Raw genomic sequence first — 25,232 nt, 5'->3', positions numbered from 1 at the left:
ACTGAGAAAGGTGCTGAATCCTGGACTTTTAACAGCAGACCACCAATTAGTTTATTTACAGGACAACTACCCTAGGCCTGGACTGCAGGAATATGCAAAAATATTTTAAAGTCATTTTTCTATCTCCTAACTCCAAGACTTACTGTGAAGCTGAATTCCTTTTAAAATCCAAGAGCCACCTCACTTATTAAATGATAAAGTATTAAAACAGATGAAGTATCTCAGTGGTTGTGTAAGAGAACAGGTGAGAGAGATATTTAAGGATGCTGATGCTGTAGAACAGAATGCTTTTGAAAGGTTGTTTTGAAGAGAAGTTTGGATTGGTAGGTAAAATGAAATATTATTTTGTTTGTACTTAAAAGCACGGACTTCCTTTCGAAAAGTGATCAGAAATACCCTCAGTAAATAAAGTTTTTCAATAGGTTCTGTAACAATTTAGAACATTCTATAAAAGGATTTTTCTTTTGAGCAGACCAATATATATACATTTTATCCACTATTTGAAAGTTAAGCAGGGTTGTGTGTGTATGCAACGAATTTCTTTGGAACAACTTCTGCTCCAATCTCCACACTTGCTATTCTTGCTATGTATAGGAATGGCAATAGGTATACTGAATTATTACAGTAATGGGATCTAAGTATTTTTTTGTATATTGAGCAACAAATTATTCCGTTTCAACTCCAATTATTGAAGAAAGCTTGTGGTTTTCATAAACCTTGGTCTTGCTAATAAAGTAAGTACTATAACAGTAAAAAAAAAAAATACAGACATGCCAGACATGGCCATGTATTTATAGTTAGCTTTCTGAAATCAATCATGCCATTTATTTCCACAATTTTGTTTCATGCTTCAGCTTACGAAAACCTGCTAAGATTAATTAGAATAATTTGATTTGGAGCATATACTTTGAAATTATTTGATTAATAGGTAGTAGGCCTGATCAGTTATCAAAGATTATAAACAGCAACAACAATACAATCTTTCCTACAAAACCAATAGAATAACCAAACTAAACCCAAACTTTTCACTAAAATACATAATTAGTTTTTAATTAAAAAAAAAACCACAAAATTGTTCATGTATATCTAGTCATAAGAGGCAGATCAGTTTTCTCAAAAAAAATATAAGAAACCCACATTCTCTAAGTCAGTGCTCCGATTTATCAGTAACTGATTTTTAAAGAAGGAAGCCCAACAAAATGCAACAATCTATCAAACCCTAAATATTTTTAACATAAAATGTAACTTTATTTAAAATGAGGATTCTGAAAGCAATTTAAACAGGGGCTGTTCTTTGGCCTATAATCTATTCTTTATCCGGATTACAGATCAGAATGTTTTTACTGCAATCTCTGCCAGAGCTCATCTTTTTACTGTGTACTTCCAAGCCCCCTTAATGTTTTAGAAAGGCCTTGACTAACTGAACTTTGATCTGATGTCTTCATTGAGAAAAGCTCCAGGTTGCCCATTTCAGATGCAAATCCTTACTGAGACCCAATAGAGTTTAGTAAAGACAGCAAAAAAGAAGAAACAAGAAGTTTCCAGGATCCTCTTTGAGAATCCTGAGGCACATTGGTGTCCTTAATCCACCCTGCTGCATGGATTAAGGTAGGTGATAACCCCTCTTGATTCAAAAGAATAAGCACAGTGCCTACAAACTGGGTGGAGACTAGGATTTGTCTATAATAAAACACCATGCAATAAAAGCTCGGTCTATGTCAGAAGCCTGTGAATAGGCCTCAATGTACTGCATTCCCAGGCTTAGCGGGGAAGCTTGCAAAAAGCCTACCTGAATCAAGTAAGCATGAATAATCTGCCTTAGCAGAATGACCATGGAGAGTGTGAAGCAGAGACTTTCCACTCCTCTTAAGTTTGATCTGATAAATTTATTAGTGGATTGGAGGCTCAAGCCTGTTCTTTCCTACTTTGCACAAGGAGAAATACACTAAACTGTCAGTGAGCAGAGCATGCTTTTATACTACCGTCTGCTGTTAATGTTTCTAATTGCAATACTAATGTGCTAGAAATCTCAGATTTGGGATGAATCAAGGCAGAAAATTGATTTCATGCTGTGACAGTTTATATATTGCCCCAAGAACATAAGCAGTTCATTCAAAAAAAAAAAAAAAGAAAAAAAAAAAAAAGAAAAAAAAAAAAAAGAAAAACCCCACAACTGTCTTGCATTGCAAAATAGGCTGTCCATATACTCAAAAGTTTAAACAAAATTAACCTCTGATACAGATGAAAGTAACAAACTGGCAAAGGCACATCAAGCACATGTTACTCTGAAAAATTTCTTCTCTATCTTCTGTCTTTTTCTGATGTACAAGGTATATGCAACATGTAAGGAGCAACTGTGATAGTCATTAAGAGTACCAATATAAATACCATGCAGAAATAAGGTCTAATAAATGGGAAGGGAACATGTGAACTATTAATGAAAATCTCTTTTATTACTTAGAAATAAAAAATAAATTAAGGACTAAAAAAACCACAAAACCAGCTTTTACTCAGCATTCTTAACTTCATGTAAAGGCAGATAGTGGATGGAAAAGTTTCCTGCTAACTAGAGTTCTAGTTAAAGCAAAGCTATTTTCTCTCTTTCATACTTGAAATTATTTGACAGCAGTTTTTCAGAATGTACTGGTTTCTCATTTCAACCACTTTGGAAAATACACCTTGAAAATTAATTCAATGTTTTGTTTTGTTTCTGGGCTTTTTTTTTTTCAGCAAAAGAATATTTAAAGAATAAATCACAGCTGAAGTTGTTAATTAAATGATACGGCTAAGTGTATCAAACATCTAGGGTGCTGCAAGGCAACATGACATTTTTCCTCAATGGTGTATATTCACCAATCAAATTTAGCACAGCACCAACAACGTAAATAAATCATAAAAAATAGCAAATAAAATGTTGAAAAATATAAATTTCAAACCTATTTTTCAGTTATCAGAATATCCTGAGGAGTTTTAGGTCTAGATGGCTTTAGACCGCCATTTGCAAGTTTTCATTTTTAAAATAAATTTAACATATACATTAAAAATGTTGTATCTCAGCTATTCAGATTGATCGGTATCCATGACTATTCAGAAAGCAACCATGGTAACAAGGGAAATACCCCACAAAAGATTTTATTCTATCTTGCATAATCAAATTTCAGTAACTGAGGATAAGTACATTATGTATTATAGTGAAATATTGTATTAGTGAAAGTGATTACTTCTATGAAGTTATAGAAGATGACTACATATCTACCTGGATTATTTATGTTTTGCTATTTTGTTAGGACATCAGAACACTATTTGTGACCAATATGCAATCAGTTCAATACCAGTGTACCAGAAATTCTGCTAGATTTTAAAAAGGACAAATTATTTTTGGGATGGTTCAGAGTGGCAAAGCCAGCTCCACAATAATAAAATTGATGAGATTATATGGTTACCCTGGAGGCTGTTTGATTTGGTATGTCACCATATATAAGTCTTTTCTGACACAACTATATAACCGTGTCTGGGCAATTTCACAGAAAACCAAACACGCCAAGCCTTGTAAGATCATTTTGTCACATTCCAATTATGTTTTTAAGACTAAGACTGAACTTACTAGGCAGGTATGACTACATCTAAACCAGAATTTATAAATGTAAGCTACAATGCAAGGGGAAAATAAGCTTTTTGTTCTAGATCATCAGAAATGCTATAATTTTGTTATGGGTTGATTGTGCCATTGGATTAAGTAAGAAAGTCACCAACCTCTGGAGGTATATTATTCACAAAACACTAACAACTGCAAACTCTGAAAGACTGATCATTGGGCTTGTTTCTTGTACTCTCCCTGCACAGTGATTAGTTTCTAGTGACAGTGATGCTGATATAATCTCAAGTGCTTACTTCTGCTATGCACATGGATAAGCAGGACAACAGCTTGCTTTCACACCAGTACTTTCACCACAGAGATCTAGTAAGTACTGCTGATTAAACCTACTTAAGCAATTTGTGTACAACTAAATTTGGGGAAAGTTTGTAAGTGACCAAATTATTAAAACTTTCACAACAAGCTGTCTCAATTTAATAATACTAATACTATAATACCATAATACTAATGGAAAAATTCCATGGAATGTTAACTTTTTTTTTACTTTTAAGTTACTACTGTCTGCATAAAGTTTTACATTTCCTGCACTCACAAATTCCCTTCTCTCTGTATCTCTAGCAATCAAAACTACTTTGGTATTTGTGGTGTATGATAATTTGCCCTCAGGAGGCAATCCTGTAAAACTGTCTGTTGGCGGTTCTGTTGTGTAGATTATATGGAAAAGCATATGCTCTGCAAATTCATTTTGACTGCAAGAGGAAAAAAACATGAAATACCTATTACCTCAATTTTTGGTAAATTTTGGTAGCGCCAGGCTATTTTCATAGAATCCTGAAAATCTGCAGACTTAACAGCTGTTGCTTCTTCTCCCAATTCATTTCTTTGCTCATCAAGAAAAGGGGCTGGAAGCTCCTGCAGATGGAGAGCAAGAGAGTGTCAGCTGTTGGTAGAAATGGCAGTTCAGATTTTTATTTCTCTCCCCCTAAAAGTTAGATAATATACTTAATATAATGGATAGTCGCAAATTTCTTAACAAAACTTGATTAAAATAGCTGTTCTGAAATACTGCCTCACTACCAAAACTGAGGGTGAAGAAATACATGTAATTATTATGGGGAAACTATGCAACTATAAGAGAATGCAGAATGGAAATACCACACTGAATATGCAACACATTTTGAGCAACATCCACATTCCCTTTTTTTTTCATCTTGCTTTAAAGATTGATCTCCTAAACTATTCTATTTCTGAGAAAAGACAACTTCACTGCATAGTGAATTTAAGCCTATTTTATAATAAGATCACTTTTCTTTGTTAGCTTCTGTAGATCTTTCAACAGCATTCAACAGACCCAACAGCCTACCGACACAGGCTGAAAATAACTGTAACAGGATGGCTTCAATTTTCTCTTCTCCTAGCCATTATGCATGATATCTACTAATGATGGCTTCCTCATGAGCACAAATAAAGGAATGAAAGGAAGGGACAAATATTTAGTACTAGAATGTTTATCAGAAGGATCTAATAGAAACACTTCTGGCTTTAAAAATAAATAAAAATAAAAAAGAACACTGCACACAGGAGAGTGTAATTGTTTTATGAGGACAGAACTGCAGCTTTGATTTAGACCTAGATTAGGAACAATGCTGTATTACACTCTTCTGCTTTCTATCTTTCTTGCATTGCTGAAAAAGTGAACAACACTGGATGCAATCCAAGCACAGTGTTCAGAATTTATGCTCTTTGACTAGAGGAATGAAGTGCTACCAAGTTTTCTGACCCAACTTTATCACCCATCTCTGTAAACTGGAATGAAAAAGTACTCTTTATCTGCTATAAATAGAGCCAAGATTTATTTGAAAACTAAGTTCATTAAACAAAGACTCTTGAGAGAGAACTGAGATGTAGTCTCAAGGGTTAAAAATATATAGAGCTAGCCGGGATCTCTGTTATAAGGTATGAGGTGTGAAGACATAAAAAGAAAAAAATAAAATCTGAAAACTTCAGAAAAGCAGCTCAATGGAAGTATGGGATACAAATGAAACATAACATAGAGCTGATACGGACCATAAACATCAAATTACAGTCACAGCTTTATGTAGGCAGACACGGTATAAACAGACACACATAGAAATAAGACAACGAAAGTTTTAATCCATTTTGGATTTAATATTAATTCAATATTAAAGAATACAAGAGAGAAAACCTGCGTATAGTCCAGTATGTAATCTTTGGAACAACATGATTTATTTTTGTTTCTTTAGTATAAATTATCATAATATCTACAATTATTGAAAACATTGAGAACAAATGTTTCTAATTTCAGGACAACTGTTTGTCTCTTTCAGTGGCTGGTCAGTATGCCCCCTCAGAGAAAGGGTAATGGAAGCTATGAAAACATTTATGTAGTTGCTTCAACAGTTGCAGAAATAGGACAGCTGTACCCCTGTGTTTCAGAAGCTGAGCAGAAGATGAAGCCATACCTTTTGAGCACATAATTTTATTTTATTCACTTTCATTTGGCAAAAGCCTGGCAAAGGCTGTGAAGGAGGATGGTGATGTACAGAATTAAATGTTAAGATTTCTTACAGCTTATTTAAAAGATACACTTGTATATCATACCGATACTAGTAGAGTTTAAAAATTAAGCTTTGTGGGTAGGAAAGCTACACAAAGATGGTAATTGTAAGTTAGTATTTACCACTTTCATTAAATTTACAGATTTATAATGGATGTTCCAGTAAAAAGAAAAATAAATTAAAAAAAAAAAACACATTATTCTTGTCAAAGTTTACTTATACCTACCCAGAATGAAAGCAGGGAAACTTTCAAAGATTTCTGATGGGTAGGAGAAAATGAAAACAGAACACTGTACCGAAAGCTTCTGAAAAAGTCTAAATACAAACATGAGCTGACAAGCACACCAATGCATTTCACATCTATGTGGATACATATTATTTGTGTTTACTTCTAAGAGCATTACAGAAAGGATTTTAATTACAAAAAAAAAAGAAAAAAAGAAAAAATTGAATTTCTAATGTAACTCAGATATCCACAATAAATAGTTAATGAATCTTATTTCAAATTTAGGTGCTATGTTGAAAACAAACTACTGGACAGTTAAACTTTTATGCAAATTTAATTTCCTAATAGATGTATCCATAGATTTAAACTGGCTATTGTAAAAATGTCTTTTATAGTGAAAAGCTGCTAACACATGATCATGTCAAAATATTGCTCAACTGCAGTAATTAAAAAAAAGAAAAAGTCAACCTTCATTTAAAAAGTGAGTTATGTAAAGGAATAATCCCACAGGCCAAACCAACATTTCCAGATCTCTCTTCCTTTCATTCAGCAAGATCAACTGGCTCCCAGGTACTACCTTTAAATTTTTATCCTGGTGAGTAACCTCTGTTTTTCTGAAAACAAGTGCCAGCCAAGAGAAGTTTGGAAGAAATCCTGAAATCCTGCTTAAGCATTTTATCAAACTCCCAGAGCTTGTGCCCATTTCAAATCCCACCACTGATGTAACAAGTTGCTACCTCATCTTGCTGTATTATGACTGAGCAGGTATCACATCAAACACAAAGCTGAAATCCAGGAAATGGCATAGTTCACCTTTACTGGAAGTAAGAAGAAAAACATCACCAACATTTTTTTCAAGCAATTTAATATTTTTCTCCTCTAGAATCACTGCAAAAGCCTGTCACTTGTACTACTAGTTCATTGTTACTATATAATAATAGGCAAAGGCAAATTTGAGATGGAGGCATTTAGCTATATACATTTGTCTTTATATACATCACACATAATGTGACAGAGGTCAAGACAGTAAGGGGAGATTCTCCAAGCATTACTGATGAAACACAAGCTACTTCAATACCCTCATATAACACTGAAAGAAAGCTTTTGCCTTGCAGTCAAACACAGAACAAAACCTTCTTACACAGCACTATATGGAAGGGAGACACTAGCTGATGACACTCAGAACCTCAGTCCAAAATAATCAGAGGCAGACGCATTATCAGTGCAACACAATTAGGCACTGCGGTATGCCCTAACTGCTGCTAAGAATGAAGCAGATTAAGAGATCAAGTTAAAATGGCTTTACCTGAAGCTAGTAAAGACCCTTCTAAGTAATCATCTGAAGTAGTCTTTTTTTGACAATATAGTTTAGTATAGTTTATTACCATTGCAGTCAGCACATACATTATTTTACATCAGGTTTATGCTGTTCTAGTCCCTTGCTACCCCACAGGAGGAATAAGAAGCACTCTCGTGCCAAGAACAACTCTTTATTTCCTCAGTGGCTTTTCCAAAATGCATTATCTAATAATTACCACACTTAGCTGAAAAATATGTTTCTTAGATGTACCTTTTTCTTGTCCCTGTGCAAGAAACATCCTAACTTTACCACAATTATCCCAGCTTCTGTTTACCCTTGTTTCTGTCTCATTTACACTAACCTGTATGAAAGAGAGGCAGAACATGTGGTTGCTATTTGAAGGTATGTCTCCGTTGACTAGAAGTCAATGTGCATGCCTTCATTAGCCTCGTAAAAGACTAAGTATGATATACAGATGATTGCTAACAGTGTTTTGCCTTAGGATGTCCTGACTCATGTATCCCAGTCCATAATTTTCAAAACTAGATCTTTGTATAAGCACATTTTGAAAGGAGGAGAGCTTAGAACTGGTTAGTAGGCTTGGGACTGGGAGAATTACAGACAAAGAACACAGTTATATAAACCTGTTTTATGGGCAATACTGAAATTGAAATGATCCAAACATCTTTATCTTCATGATAAATGCAACTGGAACAAAAGGTTTTCCCCTCTTCTGAAACAGATATTTAAATGCTCTTTTTTTCAAGGAAACAGCTCTTTCCAAACCTGACCATACCTGAGTGATACAAAGCACCCAAGTGCGAAAAAGTTTTCCATTGTCATAACATAGGCATACTCTCAAAGATTAAGGCTGGTTGTTAGATAAGTACTTCATAGCTCTTCCATGTCATGAAAAGTATCATTATTGTCCAAGAACTACAACATATTCATCAATTCTCAGATTGTTCTTAAAACTAGAAGGAAAAGTTATGGAAAGGGTGAAGCAAACCAGCAGCCAAACTAGCCACAGAACACCAGCTTTTCTGGCACAGCTATATAAAAAGCGAACTGAAAACTATACAGCAAAACATGCACGGAGAGTAGTCGAAGACATGAGCAACATTTTAAGATGGGTAAGCCTGGGCTTCTCCTCAAGATATCTGTGTGAGTGGACTCAGGAGCAGTGATTTAGCACAACTCCCGTTCTCCCAGCTTCATTGCAAATTAAGAAACACACTATTTTCCAGCAGTCTTATTAAATAATTATTTATGTTTGAGAACTGTACTTCTCTATCACAATGAAAAAGCGCTTAAATTCTGCTGAAAATATCAGAATTTAAAGCAGGATTTGGGATTGTGAGCCTGTTTAGGTTTAAATACCTTTATGTTCTTAGAATAAAAATCAGAATTTCAGAATACAAGTTAATGAAAATGCTTAAAAGTTACTTCCAAAATTACATTCAGAATTTGGAAATAAAAGTGTTACTTAAACAAAAGACTAAGAGACTTGATTTCTCAGCCTGTAGTATCTCTATTTAACCTGTTTCTGCTTAAAAGTATCTCCGCTCCCACATCATATAGCTTTGAAAAGCTTTCGGACTGACAATTTTGTGGCATCCAGTGTATCAACTCCTGAGAACTGTTACATTCTTCCAGGCTAAGAAAAGATAAATCTCTCATAAGGTATATTAAAATCCAAAGCACACAGCAGTGCAGTAGTAAAAAACAAAAAAACCCACAACAAACCAAAACCACAGCATTTCTTGGGGTCAACTAAAATACCAGTCTTTGCTCTGTAACATGAGTACACAGAAAGGCAGACAAGTGCTAAAGTTATTAAGTGTGGTTTGATTGGGCATTTGTCTTTGGGTGAGATGTAGTAGGAAGGAAAGAGAGGTTTGTTACTATGTTTTAAAATAAAAAGTTTGGGAAAGAAAATTATTTTCCAAAGTGCTAATACTAAAGGACAATGCAATTAAAATAAATTTGTTTTCTACAAACTCAGCTTATGAAGGTTTTATTGCAAACAAGAAACAACTTCATTAATAAATATTTTAGCTTTGTAATAATGTGGAGCACAACCCATACCTGTGAGCAAGCTAGGCCTTTCTGTGTTTGCTGCCACATTACTTTGCCTGCCTTGTTTTGGCAGATGCACGAAGCAAAATCAGATTCTAACAGTTTGACCTCTCTCGCTTCTTACGTTCTCTAGGGGATAATAAAATCCAAGATACAATCCCACAGCAGCTAATGAAGCTTAACCTCACACCTTCTTAATTACCAATGCATTACACCAACTATAGGCATCATACTCCTCTCTAAGCTATTTTTCAATTCTAAAGAAGTACTACTGTGCTATTATTTAGCAACATAATCCAAGCTGTATGTGAAATCCCTCTGATATAAAATCCTTTGATCCTTAGAGGTTTCAATAACTGTATAATTAATAGCACTTAAGAATTTAAAACATTATCTATTTATGTATCAATAAATATGTTGTTCACATGGTTTTATGCAGCTATTTTGCAATACACTATCATCATAGGTAAGATTAAAGAAATGTGGAATAAAAACTACTAAAGGGAGTACAGCTCACTGTTGAACTTTAACTGCAACAATATTTAAACTCACATGGGTTTAAGGCTCTTTTTCAATATGTTAATATTTAGTATTTAGAGGACACCAGATGGTAAGTCAGGAAGGGAAAATATTTTCTTTTCAATAAGGTATTATATAAATGTCAGTTTTAAGGGCCCTACTCCCAAAAGGGGGGAGGATTCTATTTTGATTGTAAACACTTGTGAAGACAAGGTCTACTGTTAAAGAACACAAATGACAGAATTTTTCTCCTTTCAGTGGCCCTTGTGCAACAATTTATTTCCATCTCCAGGTAAGGCTGTGCTATGGAAATTTTTATTTGGCATTCAAAAGGACCAAATGGATGTCAACTCAGGATAAACAAGAATTATGTGAAAAGGGAAGTAATATTCTTCTGGGTTAGGAAATAAAGAAGGTTAATGGAAAGTACTGTAAGGGGGATTTTTTATTTTTTTTTTTTAACCCATACGAATATATTCTCTACTTCATATACAGAGAAGTGAACCCCACAGTCAAGTCACAGAACCCTTTGCTGTAACTTCATTGCACTATGGCTCTGTCTCACACCACTGAAACCCAGGAATGCATACAAGTAGATTTTTTTATTTATTTCATTTTTTCTGAATCAGCTCAAGAATGCTTACATAAAAGATGAATACAACAAAAAAGAGAATGACCTAGTAAAAGAAGTAATGTGAAAAAACTAAATAAAAATGAGTGCCCTTGCCCAAAATTCTGTAAACTCTGCTGCAAAGTATAATAAGCTAAGTCTAAACAGATCTAATAACAGCATTATTCACAAACACCTTTAGCACCATCAGCAATAGTTCGCTAACTGAGCAAATAAATTCTACAGAGTTACCAAGTAGACTTGTAAAATAGTTATTTGAGAACATTGAAGCCTAAACATTCGGAGGTTCTACGCTACTACTTCCATGATACATTGAACAGGCTAAGTAAGAGCTGCGTTTAAAAACAATCAATCTCATAACTAAGATCATGAAAGAAAATACTGTAATAAACAGCCAAGGACTGCTAGAGGGGAAACCTGAAATTTAAGCCAAACATTTATTTCCTTTGGTTCTGTAAAATCTTTTTATTAGATTAGTTAGAACTTTTGACAAAGACTAAGCTTTACACATTAGAGAGCTCCGAGTGTGGATACTGCTTAAAAGGATTTCATTCTTTTTAAAGAGAAATGATTTTTTTTCCAGCATCCTTTCACACCCATACAACTTCTTTGTGAAATTTATAACACTGTTTTGTCATACAGAAAATTATATAGTATAATATACTTAAAACATTAATGTTTTAATAGACAAAAAAGTAAAATTAGATATTCTATTTACCCACCATACAAGTAAGAAAAGTAAACAGATGAGCAAGAGCTATATAGTAAGGAAATTAGACTTTTCAAAGAAACTTTCAAACTCTGAGACAGCTGCCAGGGTTAGCTTCAACCCTAGTCTTTGTGCCACAAGGCTATCTTCACTTCAAAAACAGAAATAATAGGCGTCAGGAAAGTTCAGCAGTGCTGTAACTGTAATTAGATTTCTGTGTATTAAGTGATAACATTGAACAGCATGCAACAGCTGAATCCTGGTGTCTCCTGACTGACTTGACTTCAGGATGTATCTAGCAAACACACTGAAGCTGTGTATCTGATACCTGGGCACACTAAGAGCTTTACTACTAAAAAGAATCTCCAGAGAGCAAAGAGTTTGCACATTTGTTCAGTTTCAAACCTGGATGTCCAATGACACCAGATGTGTAAGGTGAATACCGGTTTATGCCATATTATGGTAAGCCTCAAAGGATTTGACTGGAGGCAAAATTTTGGGGAACACATTTCCTTCTAAGAAGCCTATCCTCTATAGGAGAGTTAGGAAAAGCATCCCACAATATGCAGTAGGCTCACAGATTATGTTCAAATACATTTTTGTTCTCGAAGGATGTGCTCTTTATCCTCTCTTCTTGTATGAGAACCTATAAAAGACAATCTCAAAGGAGTCCAGAAGTATCCTGTAGTAAAATTCCAGTTTGAAAACAGAAATTCCATAAAAAAGCAGTACTCTTTTTCCAAAAGTTGTGTGACTACAACAAAAAAAAAAAAAAAAAAAAAGTCTATTTCAGCAAAGTAATTTTCCTACGGAAAAGTGTTCAACTTTTCCATAGGAGATGAACAGACACAGGTCTAGAAAGCAGTTCTCAACCTCCCATTTTTTCACCTCATGCTTCCAGGTTCCCAGTGGAATGGTCATTGATGTAACATTGCCAAGGGTCCCACATGGAAATTGTTGGCCTTCAGTGGATGCTGCTTTCTGTTTTCCAGCATGTATACTGACCAGTAAGTCTTCCTTTTGAGACAAACTTTGCACAGGCTCCCCAGAAAAAGCGACTTAACAGAGAGCACTCTTTATTGTTAAGATGAGCTCATAATTAGCAAATATAATCCAATTTTTTCTCACTAAAACTTGTGAGAATCAGTTCTCCTGAAAGGTCCAGACAAAAAAATTAGGAGAAAATGCAAATAAATTTTTCTATAGGCAGTTCTAGAATTTTAGTGCCAAATCAAAAGCAGAAAATGTGAGAAATATGGAAATGCAGCCATCACAAAGATTTATTTATTTTTTAATTATTAAGACTGGAACCATTCTTTGGCACTAACAAGGGGAAGAGGTGTGAAGAACTAAGCTGTTACAGTTACTGTGTTTTTATGGCTTCCAGAAGTCACTCTGATACCCAGCCTAACTTAAAGTGGATGCAAGCCTGTTCTAATTTTGGCTACAGTTCAAGGAAACATTCAATTCCCTTGTTTGCTGTTTCTTGCAAAAAGCATAACAGTGTTTAAGATTTCCTTTGTAATAACTGTAAACATATACTTAAATCTGTATGTTCTCAAACACATACACTACATGGTACTTCAAAATAGCTGGCATTAACTTTAGAGTGCTAATTATAAAAAAAAGTATAGTCACTAAATGCAGTGAAGTTAAGGGAATATGATACGAGAAAAAAATTATCTACTTTACTAATTTCTCTTTGGTTTTAAGCTTGAGCACTTAACAGTCTATCATAATTTGTGGACTAAGCTTAATAAGGTATGGTACTGAAAACTGAATGTTAAGACATGTTTCCCTCTGTTATTTTATTATCATATTAGTTTTCCATTTACCAACGCAATCAGTTCTATTTTATGATCAATCATGGAAGTATACCATACTGTTTCTTACATTATATACTATTCCCAGTATTTATGCCCTTACAGTAAAACATTGCCTTTTGTTGAAGAACATAAATTGAACAGAAGTGCTCTCACATGTTAAAATACTTTTTAAAACCCAGTATGTATAGCTCAGTAAGTTTTACCAGAGGTGTATAATTTTTCAGCATTATGTCTTAATGCCAGTTTCCCGAAGAAGCTTTGACTACAAAAGGTATGAATATGTTTTCAAAGGATGATGGATAAATTGGTGGGTGGTAATATAATGTATTTTAGGCAGCTGATCAGGGCATTTTATCCTCTGCTTGTCTTCTAGTTATACACAATTTCAAGATAATTATGGTCTCTAAGAATGTCTTTTTCCCTTCTTACTACCAGCAATATTTGTCTTGTTTATAGGCTCAAGAAACTTCCAATCACACCACAGAATTAGAATAGGGCAATTATGTCATCTTAGCAAAGAACTGAATGTATAGATAGACTGACCACACAATATGGACATAAGGCAGTTAATGAACTGCCTTTACATAAAACACCCATTAATTAGAATACTAGTTATGGAATATATTGAATCCATACTTGAATTTTATAAAATAAAACCCAAGCATAAAGTGTATAATTCAGGTTGATATGTACCATTATTTACATTGCCTTTTCAGTAAAAAATACAGTCTCATTAAATAAAATGCAATGTTAGTCAATGGTCAGATATGTTATACTAAAATTCTGATCTGATGGAGACATCCAAATCCCCAAAACTTCATTTTTATGACAGTCGAGGACTTCCTGAAATACCTGAAGGTTCTCTCTTTTAAAAAAGCCAAGTGAAGCAGTTGTAGGGAAAACTCCTCCACTTTTGTGATCTGGAGACCTAACTGTGGCCAACAACAGCCTTTTTCTAAGTGAGGCAATAATGTATTTTAGGTAACACATATTGTCATTTCAAGAAGTGCCTAAGCTTTCCCAGTGTAATTTTTTAGATTGATGCCTAGCATATTACAGGGTTATTTCACTGAAGCAATTTCAGACAGCAATAGAAACCAGAAAAATCAACTCTACTGTGTCTTGTCTGTTAAGCAAAGGAAGTGTTGAATAGTCACAGTAACAGCAGAAAAGCACAGACAAGAATCCTGTTGGATAGACATAAACACACAAATAGAGGAAGAAAACAAAATTGTTTTCTTCAGCTTTCCTGTAGTAATATTGTCCTTCCATTTATAATCCTTTATAGTAACACCACTATGAAGTTACACCAGAGGAATGCAGTATTATTACCTAGTATCTACCCCTGAAAAGTTAGAAGGAAAACTTATTCCAAATTAAGACTTCAGAGCTCAGTAAGTCAGAATGACTACAAGCTCAAACTGGTACAAGAAGGAGAGATGCAGTAACAATGTCTGTTGGTTGGCCTGCAAAAGTATAAGAACCAGAGCTAGGAAAAATCTAACATGCTATGAACGACTGATTCAAAGGTGAAAGAATAAAATGTATGCTAGCTGCTCTATTTTAAGCAGTTTTAGTGCAATGCAATGAAAACATTAATTTGAATGATTTAAATTTTATGAGAAGAACAACTGCAGTAATCATATATTGTACGGTCAATGCCTTAATCATCAGATTTAAAAAAAAATATTATTTAAAAATATAGCATGTTCTATTCTACTTCAAACTAAAATTTTAATCTAGTTGTTCATGCTATATTCTAAACCACAAGAACAAATTATAAATATTTCACCCCTAAATAAACCCTCTTGAGGCTCAAGTTCATTAAAAACATCTTAAGATCTTTCGTAACCACAATCATGCAACTTCATTAAGAACATACTTTTTCCTGAATACTGAAGACAGTATTGAATAGATTAGGCATAAAATATACCATCACAAGGTAAGAAAAAAGTAATAATTTTGTCCAGAAATAGTCTCTGAACACTCTTAAGGAAATAGCCAAACTTCACTTGACGCAGAAGAAATCAGTAAATTATATGTTACTTTTGATATTAGAAAAAAGCAGCATTAGAGAGACACAAAATATTTAATGGCATTTGGTAAGATTATCCTCACACTTCAGCATTTTTTTCATTGCTGATTAGGCTTTTTCCCTTATACAGTTTCCTGATAATAGAAACTATCAGTGTTTGCTTAGAAGCAAGCTTAAGTCTGAAAGGAACCTTTCTGTATAACCTATCCAAAACTGGCCATGTTTCCTATTAGAAAAAAGACAGAATGAAAAGTATGTGTAAAGGAAGTCATAAAGAGGTTAAATTATATTTTTATTTTCTATGGGAAACTGTAAAAAATATCTACACAAATTGTACAGTTTCTACCACAATATACTGGAAGCAACTTAACTACTCTTCCTGATACGCAGGTGGAAACTGTACACTGTGGGGTTTACTCAAACCATTCAACTAATCCAGTCTGTCGGGTTCTTATGAATCACCAAGATTAATTAATTTCTTTCTAAACCATTTATGAACTTTAAAATGTATTTCAAGTCATCAAGAGATTACAACTTTACTTGTAAAAATTTGTGAGTGTTCTTTACCTTTAAGATGTTGTCAGGATGCTCTTTAGCAGAAGCAACAAACAAGTCATGTCCACAGACAACTCCCTCTGCAAGAAAATACTTGAACAACAAATTGGAGTAAAGACCATATTTATCTTCCTCTGTGAAAACAAGAACAGTTGGATTTTATTTCTGGTTATTTTTCTGTTTTTTTTTTTTTTTGTTAGATAAATCGCCCATCTCCATTTTCATAACACTTTTAAAGCCCTCTGTTGGTCTACCTCCTAGAGTATATAATGTACAACTGAGATAACAGGTAAAATATGATTGCAAAACTTTAAAAAATAATGACTGATAATAGTATATTCCTCATTTTTCAATATCATCTCACATATCCAATCAAGTATTGGATTCTAAGACATGGGTGGGTTACAGCAATATCTTCGTAGTAAGTTTTCCCATAACTATCAACTAAGATCAGGCTTAATGGGAATGGAGTTTGTTAATTTAGGAGAACCATGTTAATATTTACATTCTTAATGCTTAAAATATTAATCAACTTGCTTAAAGCAGTTACTAATTAATGCTTTTCAAAATTTAATTGTATTTGGCCTGTTAAAGCTATAGAAAGGTATAATTTCTTATAGAGACATCCTTACACCTGCATTTCAAAACTGAAAACTATAAAAATAGGCAAAACAAATGGATACATTGAAAAACCAGACAATCTGCAACACCATATTTGAAAGGTAAGCAAAGCAAAACCATTAAAACATTCAAACCACACATAAACTTACAGTTTAATAAGCGAGACAGTACTTGTTGACAGACATTGTGGATAAAATACTATTGAAATAAAAATACAAACCCCACTGACTTCAGAAAGGCCAGCATTTCCTTTGTCTTCTTTGTTGCATGTTAAATGTCAGAAATTACCAGACTCTGAAAGTCTTAATGAGCGTCATACAATTAAAATTATCATAACTCAAAACTATGGGGGAAGTGAAAGTGAATGAGTAAATAGCAAACAAAATTTGAATTTTCTTTATACAGAACCAACACGACTCTTAATCCCTTCTTTCTGCGATTTGGAAACAATTTCCTCCCTATCACATTAAAAAATATTAAACTAAAAGCCACAAAAGCAATAATAAAGGCTGAAAATAAGAAAGTTGTTATTCATATCTAAACTTGTAAAAATACTAAAGAAGGAAAACAAAAAAGAATATAACTTTGATATGTACCAGAATAGTATGCTTTGGAGCTTAAGAGTCAAAAGAATCAATAAAGTGGAGTGGGAGGAAAGAATGAAAGGCGATATACATCCAAATAGGAGAAAGAACATTAACAGTAATGGAGAAACTTCAGAAACAAATTACAGAAAAATAGTGTTGTACTGCTACACTCCTAATACCATGCACAAGTAATGGTACTTTCAGTGTTTAGATCAACAAGAGAAAAATTCAAACCACAGATTTTCAAATTCTCTGGGAAAGGAACAATTCTCCAGAGATATCCATCATGGGATATTGGGCGAACTAGTATTTATTTCCTGCCTTTTTAAAATTGTTATTTCACTTTTAAATGTAGTATTTGGGAGTTTTTATTTATTTTTTATTTATTTTTACAGTAAAAAAAGTATACAGTATAAACTGAAAATTTGGAAGATTTGTTTCGTTCATATCTTTCTTCTTCTTCAAAATAATTCCTAAAGATGCGGCATCAAGACTACCTACTTTGCTGGTAAGGAGAAATACTTAAAAGTTTCTCTTTCATTAAACCTAAGAAATGAACTTGAAATCACTCTAAAGCAACATTTCAAGATGGAGAAAAATCCTTTAAAACACAGTCCCTAAGACAGGAAATTACATAAAACTGGATGTCCAAATAAACCAAAGGGAATACAGTAATTACAACACTCTTGCTCCTAATGCTAGCCATTAATATAGCCGGTTTAGTGTAGAGTCTGTGGGTTTTAAGAACTCAGATTGTATTAATATAATTTACCTTTGATACTGTTAACCTGCCTAGCAGGCCATACTAACCTTCTTCTGTGTACTTCCAATAACACACCTTGTAAAAATAATGTTCTAGTGAAAAACAGGTACAGATCAGTACCACGGAAAGTACTGTGCTGGCAAAAGCTTCCTGTCAACAGCGTGGGACCCTTGTTAAGATTTCAGCAAGACTCGTTTCCAAAAGCATCACAGAACTACATACTCCAATTTTCTTGAAAGCTTGGAGCTCTTAACTGAATATTTTATACAGTTTACTCTTCCATGCTTAAAAAGCTATTAACTGTGTTACCGAAGAACTGTTTTCCTGGTAATTGAACACCACACATTGTGACATAACCAAGATGTAGATCCAAGTATGAGACTAGGATGAAGAGAAGACTCAATTCAGATAACACTGAAGGCCTACTGTTGCAGAAGGAAAAAGTAAAACTGGCACTATCTGAAGTTTTGAAGAAGTATTACAGTCTTATTTTGTAAGTATAGTCTTTGGAGCCTGCTAAGATCTTAAACTGCTTCAACAAGAGGAAAACAAAACACATAAGCAGAGTAATCCTCCCTTGTAACTGGAGTCCAGGAACACATACATATGGCTCCTACACCCCTAAGCATTTGCTCTCTCTAGTTACTTATGCTTTGGTTGCTTACTCCAATATAATTGGTAATATAATATTCACAGTATATTGACTTCCATGTGCTAACCTCCATCTATGAAGCTCTGAATTTAAGAACAAATGCTCACCAGAAATCAAAGTAACAGCATGTTATCTACTTATTAATTAATTATTTATTTAAATTGTCTGAGCTACCTGAAAGAAGCCACCAAACCTCCCTTGTAATCATATCACTGAAGCACCTGTCAGTGGAGGGAGAAAATTTTGTTAGACCTCCCTTCCTTTGAACAAAATTGGAAAAGGAACACTAGTGAGGTGCTCTGGAAGAATCCTAAGCTGCCATCCTTGGTGAATAAAAAAGCATCCACCATTTGAGGCACAGAGACACTGAGTTGTATCGCATACGGACAGTGCTTAAATTACATTTAATAAAGTATAAGCCAATATCTCAATTGGTCCAAGTATTTTATTGTTTGAGTGTGCAACTATAGAGAGTCTTTCTGGATCACTGTTTTGATATTAACTATTCATTAGAAAGTGAACAACATACTCAATTTTGTGTCAAATGTAACATGGAAACTCCATAAACCATGGATAAATACAGGAAATCATACTGTGTGTTGACTGTTTAACTGAACTAAAAAGAAATAAGGCTATAGTAATTAAGAATTTTTACTCAAATTTTATTTGAAACGCTGAAATATTAAAACAAACTGTAGAAGTGAACATAGATATATACCCTTTCACTAACCTAACATTATAATTCATTTTCTTGAGTAATAGACTTATTTGTAATATAACAGGACTACAGAGGTTCTTACACTGCCATACCCTTTCAAAGCATGATTTTCAAAACAATAAGGAATTTTCAATTTAGCCAAATAAAAGTATTCACATTCTGTATACGGACATGTCATTTTAGCATTAGGATTTCCTCTGATCTTCTTAGATTGATTTTCAGTAAACTTTAAACAGTAAAATTAAAGTAAAAATAGGAAATGAACTATTGGAGACTGATCTAAATATAAAACACCTTACAGTCTGCTACAGTACTCTAAGGATTAAATGTGTCTCAGAAAGCCTTTACAAACAGTGAATCTAGGATTGTTAAAGTCAATGCATCTGTAAGAATCCCTCAGTTCTTCAATTTGTCAGATAGAGGATGGCCTTTTATTGATTCATTTCTAGGTCACTAAACTTTTGTGGTATTCAAAACATCTAAAGTGCACCCATATGGGGCTTTTCTGATAGCATCCATTGTAGCCTGGCTTCAATAGTTATATTACTATTCAAAACCATAGAAGTACAACTTTCTTCTTATAAATAAACAAACAAATCATTTAGCACAGGTACTTCAGTAGCTTACTGATTACTTTCACGGATAAATTGAATGAAAGACTTTGAAGTGTATTTGTTTTCTGATAACACTTGGACTTACTATTTTAAAGGCTAGGATAAAGTCTCAAACTGTTATTTTTATAATTATACCCTCATCCAAAAGAGCATCCATTTTGTATGTGTAGGAACTAACACTTAAGTACATTTTAGTCAGTCAAATACTTAAGACAAGCCTGGCCCAATCTTTGTTCTTAGTCTCCATGCTGAAGAGCTGTCCTGTCAGCAGCCTTCATTGTGAATTTTATTTCTACCTAATAAGGCACATAAACAAATGAGACTCTAGCAGCTGCAGACTCTTTCCTGGGTCCAGTCACCGCAAGTCACACGCCAGCCCACAGCCTTCTCTGATTCTTTTTGAACAGAGTGTTCTACAGCTAAGTAGCAGGTGAGTAACTAGTGAAGCGTAAAACTATACAAGGAAAAGAGATTATTTACCTAGAAGTTATGCATATTGTTGCCAGGACAAAACCTCTTCTTATCCTATGGATAAGGACATAAATAAAATAGTTTATTGTGATCATTATCCACTGGTCTCTTTCCACAACAGCATCCTTTCATGGATAAAAGAGTCACAAAGAAAAAAGCAGTATTGTCAGTATCAGTGCCATGAATTCCAACATATAACCATGTTGAAAACTATGGATAAAGACCAGTGCCTATCTATGGCTCTTTTCACCTCTACACTGTACAGGCTACTGAACACAAGACACATTCTCAACACTTTTGTGCACAGACTGTCTGTAGCAACTACTCCGACAAATCAGTGGGTCACAGAATTAGAAACAAAATTTTAAGGCAGTGGAGTTTCTCTAGGGCACAGAAAACAAAGTGAGCAGATATGAGTGAGGCACAGTAAATATATAACTTATATAAAAATTAAGGACAAAAATCTCACCTAATTATAGGTGAGATTTTTGCATATGCATATGTAAATGTAAACACATGGCCTTAAGGAAAAATTTTTAGCCATAACTGCTCCTTCTGCACAGAAGTATTCATGCTCCAAGAGAGGGATGGAGAATAACTTGAAAAGGAACAAAAAGTCACAAAGAAAACCCACCATCCAACAAATATGCAAAGACAGTATTTATAATAGCCAACTTTTAAACATCAGTATAATGAACAGTATGAAGATCTTTGAAAGACTACAGAGGCGATTTGTAGCATAATTGCTTAAAATGATGAGAGCTACAAGGGGAAAAAATAAGACTGCAACAATGTAATGTACAGATAGCTGATTTTTTTCTCTGTACAAAGTCTAGACAGGTTGCCCTAAAGCTGCCAAAAGCCTGTCATAGCCTATCAGTATGGATCATTTTTTTACCAGATAGTTCTACAGTGTGGTATTGTGACCTAAGGTGTGTCTTTCTGAAGCTATGAAACATCTCTCTGAATTGCTGCAGGTTATAAGATGTGATTATTTTAATAATCTGAAATTCCATTTAAAAGATACTTTACTAATGTCCACATTTACTAAGCTTGAGGGGATATATTTGTGTCACTTGCATTTAATTAGCACATGCCAAAATGGAGTTGTCAAACGTGTAAGTTACAATATTTGGCATTTGGCCATACTTCAAGAAGGTGAACTCTGGTAACTTGTATTTTGTAGAATTATATTTAGCAAATCACTGTTTTGTACCTCTTCTGAGATTGAGTTTTCAGCCTTAAAAAGATAAATTCGATTATATTGACAAGTGAAGAGAGCTCTTACCGTTCAGGTTAAACTGCATGTCTAACAAAAATAACAGTAGCTAATTAAAGTAGCTGAAACTGCTTCAAGGCTTAGCATGTACAAGTATAGACCGGCTTTTAACCAGACAACTTTAACTTTTAATATTGACCTCAGCTACCAACAAAAAACCTCCTACTGATAATTAAAACATTTAGCCATCAATGACCTTGTCAAAACTAGAGCATCTTAAAGGTATGTAAGGATGGGTTCTTATAAGGTACATAGGACAGACCTATTTGAGTGTGCTGTAACTCACTAAGTAGATTGCATTACATAAACAAGGCTTATATGTAAAAAACAAAACAACATCCTCCTGGAAACACTTCCCAAGGCTGGCAAAACAGACATGCAACAGGTTGAAGTACACTGGAGAGAGGAGGAGGAAAGGAGTGTACTTAATCAACATCTATACTATTTGTTTTGAAAGGGGAGATTCTTCTAGAAAGCTACTTTGAAGCAGTTTATGATAAAATAACAAACAAGTTGCCTCACATTCATACTGAACAAACTGTTTTGTTTTTAAATTTAATTTCACGCAGAGTTAGAATACTTGTTTTACCACTTCTCATAAGCCCAACTTTTTGCAACTAATTTTTGCAACTAAAGTACTGGTTAAAATCCAAAACATTCTTGCTGTATGGCCAAAAGCCAGGAAATTTCAAGTTCCTCTAGTAGTTAGAAACTTGCATGAGACTACCATGTGTTCAACTCTTTAAATCTCATATAAATAAAACACTGTCAAAAGAATATATGATAGAATTAAGTTCAACTGAAAATCATGATGCTTGTTATTATGAAATAAGTTTTAAAAAACTGTGTACTTATATTTCAAACAATAGTTTGCAGTCTTAGCAAGTAACCTGTGCCTTTACTGCATCTTCAGAACACAACACAACAGTTAAAATAAATATTTTAATACCCTGAATCTACTATTATTTGGTTAAATTAACCAAGATAACATGCCAAATAATGAAGATGAGCATTTAATTTGCAAAGGGAGCTAATCCAAAAGTAATGCAATTTATTCTTGCCTTAGAGAATGTTGAAGGAAGGGGGAAGAATTTAACCTTTTTATAACAGTTGGAGTACAATGCAAAAGATCTTCCTAGGAGGTTTATCACTGACAGCTTCAATCCTGTATAATATTAAGCTTGCCCAGACTAATCTCTCGACAGTTTTTTTATATACTGACAGGATATTCTAACAACGTAATTAACAATTCTATCTGCACCAACTTTAAAACTTAGTTTAAAAAATTTTAATGTCTCATGAATAAACATAGTTCTTACTTTAAGACTTTTTGTATATAATATATATATGTTTCAAAATATATTGTCTTATCTGGGGATAAAATAGCTTTCAAAAATAAAACTAACTCCTTCATGTTTCTGTGAAGCTAAGTTTGATATCAGATCACAGATATCCAATACAAGGGATAAGTAAATTAAGCCCCACCACTGAGTATGGCCAGCTATGCAGTCAGAGGAGCGGAAAAGAGAGAAATGAGGTAAATATCCTCCCATTTTCAAATCATTGAGTCTTGTCATCTTTTTCATTAGAACACACAGCTCACTGTCACTGCATGCACTTTGTCTGGTGCCACTAAGGTCAGGTCAAGCAGACACCTAACCTGATGCTCAACAGTAGCCAAAAGCAGATATTTAGGAAGAGGTAGTAAGAACTGAACAAGCAAATGTGATGCTTCACCCAAGTACTTGCTCAGCCTCACACCATTCAGAGGACTCAAGGACTTCCTTAGCTGGACTTGGTATCCACTAACCTAGTAATGTGAATTTCTTTCTCTTCCATCATGCTGCCCAGTTTCCACTGAGACCATGATTTTTTTTTACATTTACATTTTTTTACATTCACAACAGCCTATGGTGAAGTATTCCACTTGCATACCAACTGAAGAACTGTCTTTTGTTTAGTTACAATCTTTCAGCTAGTAGGTTCATTTGGTGTCATCCAGTTCATCTACTGAAAGGGTCAGCGAATACTGTAATGGGAAGAAAAACCAAAACTAATCTCTGATGTGTAAAATATGATAGGTTCTAATTTTATTTCTTCTTCCTTTGTCTATAGCAAGATTACAGCTCTTCTCAAACTGAGTTAGAAAAGAAAGATCTTCATTGAAAGCAGTAAGAGACAAACCTATCATTTTTTCCAAATTCACAGAAATTTGGATGAAATTTCATGAGAAAATTGAGCTTAACTGGCAGCTTCTGCCTTGACAAAGGGCATCTACTTTCTCTCCTAGTCCTCACTGTGCAACCCCTCTTTCCCTTGTGCTGGCTCTGGTACTCATCTCATGTTAGTGAGCTGATTCAGGTCACTAAACAGAAAAGTTTCCACTCTTTAACTGGGTGAGTTTTCTGTCAACTTGGGAGAATTGAGAGTTGAAAAGCACTGGCGTCAGCTTAAGGAACAATAAAATTGCACAGTCATGAATGGGGAGAAGAATTTGAACAACTTCTTTCAGCAACAGTGAACTGCTGTATCTCAAAAAATGTTTCAAAAAAAGTTCTCAAAGAATGTGAACTTGAACAGTAGGCCTTACGCAAACAGTGGCCCACATGGAATTAGCTAATGTCAGTTATTTTTTTCTGGCAGCCAACTATTCAAATGACTTAATCTGCACTGATTTATATACCTTATGTAAAAATCAAGATTTTCTAAGATTCAGCGAGACAGTAACACCTGTCTCTAACCATGGATAAAATGCAGAAATGAAAGTAGCCATCAAAGTACTTTAAAGTAACAAGCCACACAACTACAGGTGTTTCTCTACTATATAACATTTCATTTTTTCCCCTGTACTATCACCTCTTTTGCTAAGAATGTAACAAGCTTGAAAGTTTCTCAAAAGACCCTTAATCTGTTAAACACTTAAAACAGAAAATAAACCCCAACCAAAATCAAATTTATGATTTTATATTAAAATTTATATTATTCAGCCCTTGCACCCTTTTGAAGTAGTTTTGTAGTAGAAGCCCAAGATTAATGAACTGATGTGACAAATCAGGTGGTATCTCGTAAAATTCCTCTTCTGCAATAATGGTCATTGTTATATGCTGAAACTGTAAGTAAGCACTTACAAGACTAACTTGGAAGAAGTTAGTCTTCCTTCACAATTGTAGTTTTCACTGCAATGTTTAAACTGAGGGGCCTGGGAAATATTTTTTGTACAGTCCAGTATATAACGTGGGGATATGAAGACAAGATGTATGTGCACAACAGTCCTTCTCTCCTTTGCTACACTTCAAATAGAAAGGAAATCTGGGCATCTCAGCTGCAATGCAGACATGGTACCAGACAGTTTCAATGTAAACTGCAAAGGGAATTCTGTTGTAAACTTTAAGCATCTCAGCGTGCCTCATCCACATCCTGACAGAAAGCTGGCTTTCAACAGCTTACTCTTATTTGATTTCAGCAACCAAAAG

At 34.2% G+C, this 25,232-nt stretch overlaps 1 protein-coding gene across 7 annotated transcripts in view; it reads right to left on the bottom strand.

Moving 5' to 3' along the window:
* ELP4 (elongator acetyltransferase complex subunit 4) overlaps positions 1-25,232 on the bottom strand; it is a 140,401-nt gene that overhangs the window by 108,883 nt on the left and 6,286 nt on the right. For all 7 annotated transcript variants that reach the window (XR_009745009.1, XM_061462802.1, XM_061462803.1 and 4 more), the window contains 2 exons: positions 16,067-16,188; positions 4,379-4,507 (listed from right to left, as the gene is read on the bottom strand). Coding sequence is in view for 6 of the 7 variants with exons in the window: in XM_061462802.1 (XP_061318786.1) it covers positions 4,379-4,507; positions 16,067-16,188 (251 nt within the window). In the remaining variant the exon portion in view is untranslated. The remainder of the gene's footprint in view (positions 1-4,378; positions 4,508-16,066; positions 16,189-25,232) is intronic.

This window comes from Pezoporus flaviventris, unplaced genomic scaffold (assembly GCF_033815535.1).
Source record: "Pezoporus flaviventris isolate CSIRO_AGI_PZ_B2104156 unplaced genomic scaffold, CSIRO_AGI_Pfla_v1 ptg000036l, whole genome shotgun sequence".
NCBI lineage: Eukaryota > Metazoa > Chordata > Aves > Psittaciformes > Psittacidae > Pezoporus > Pezoporus flaviventris.
The sequence above is the reverse complement of the archived record's forward strand: the minus strand, read 5'-3'. Positions and strand labels throughout refer to the sequence as shown.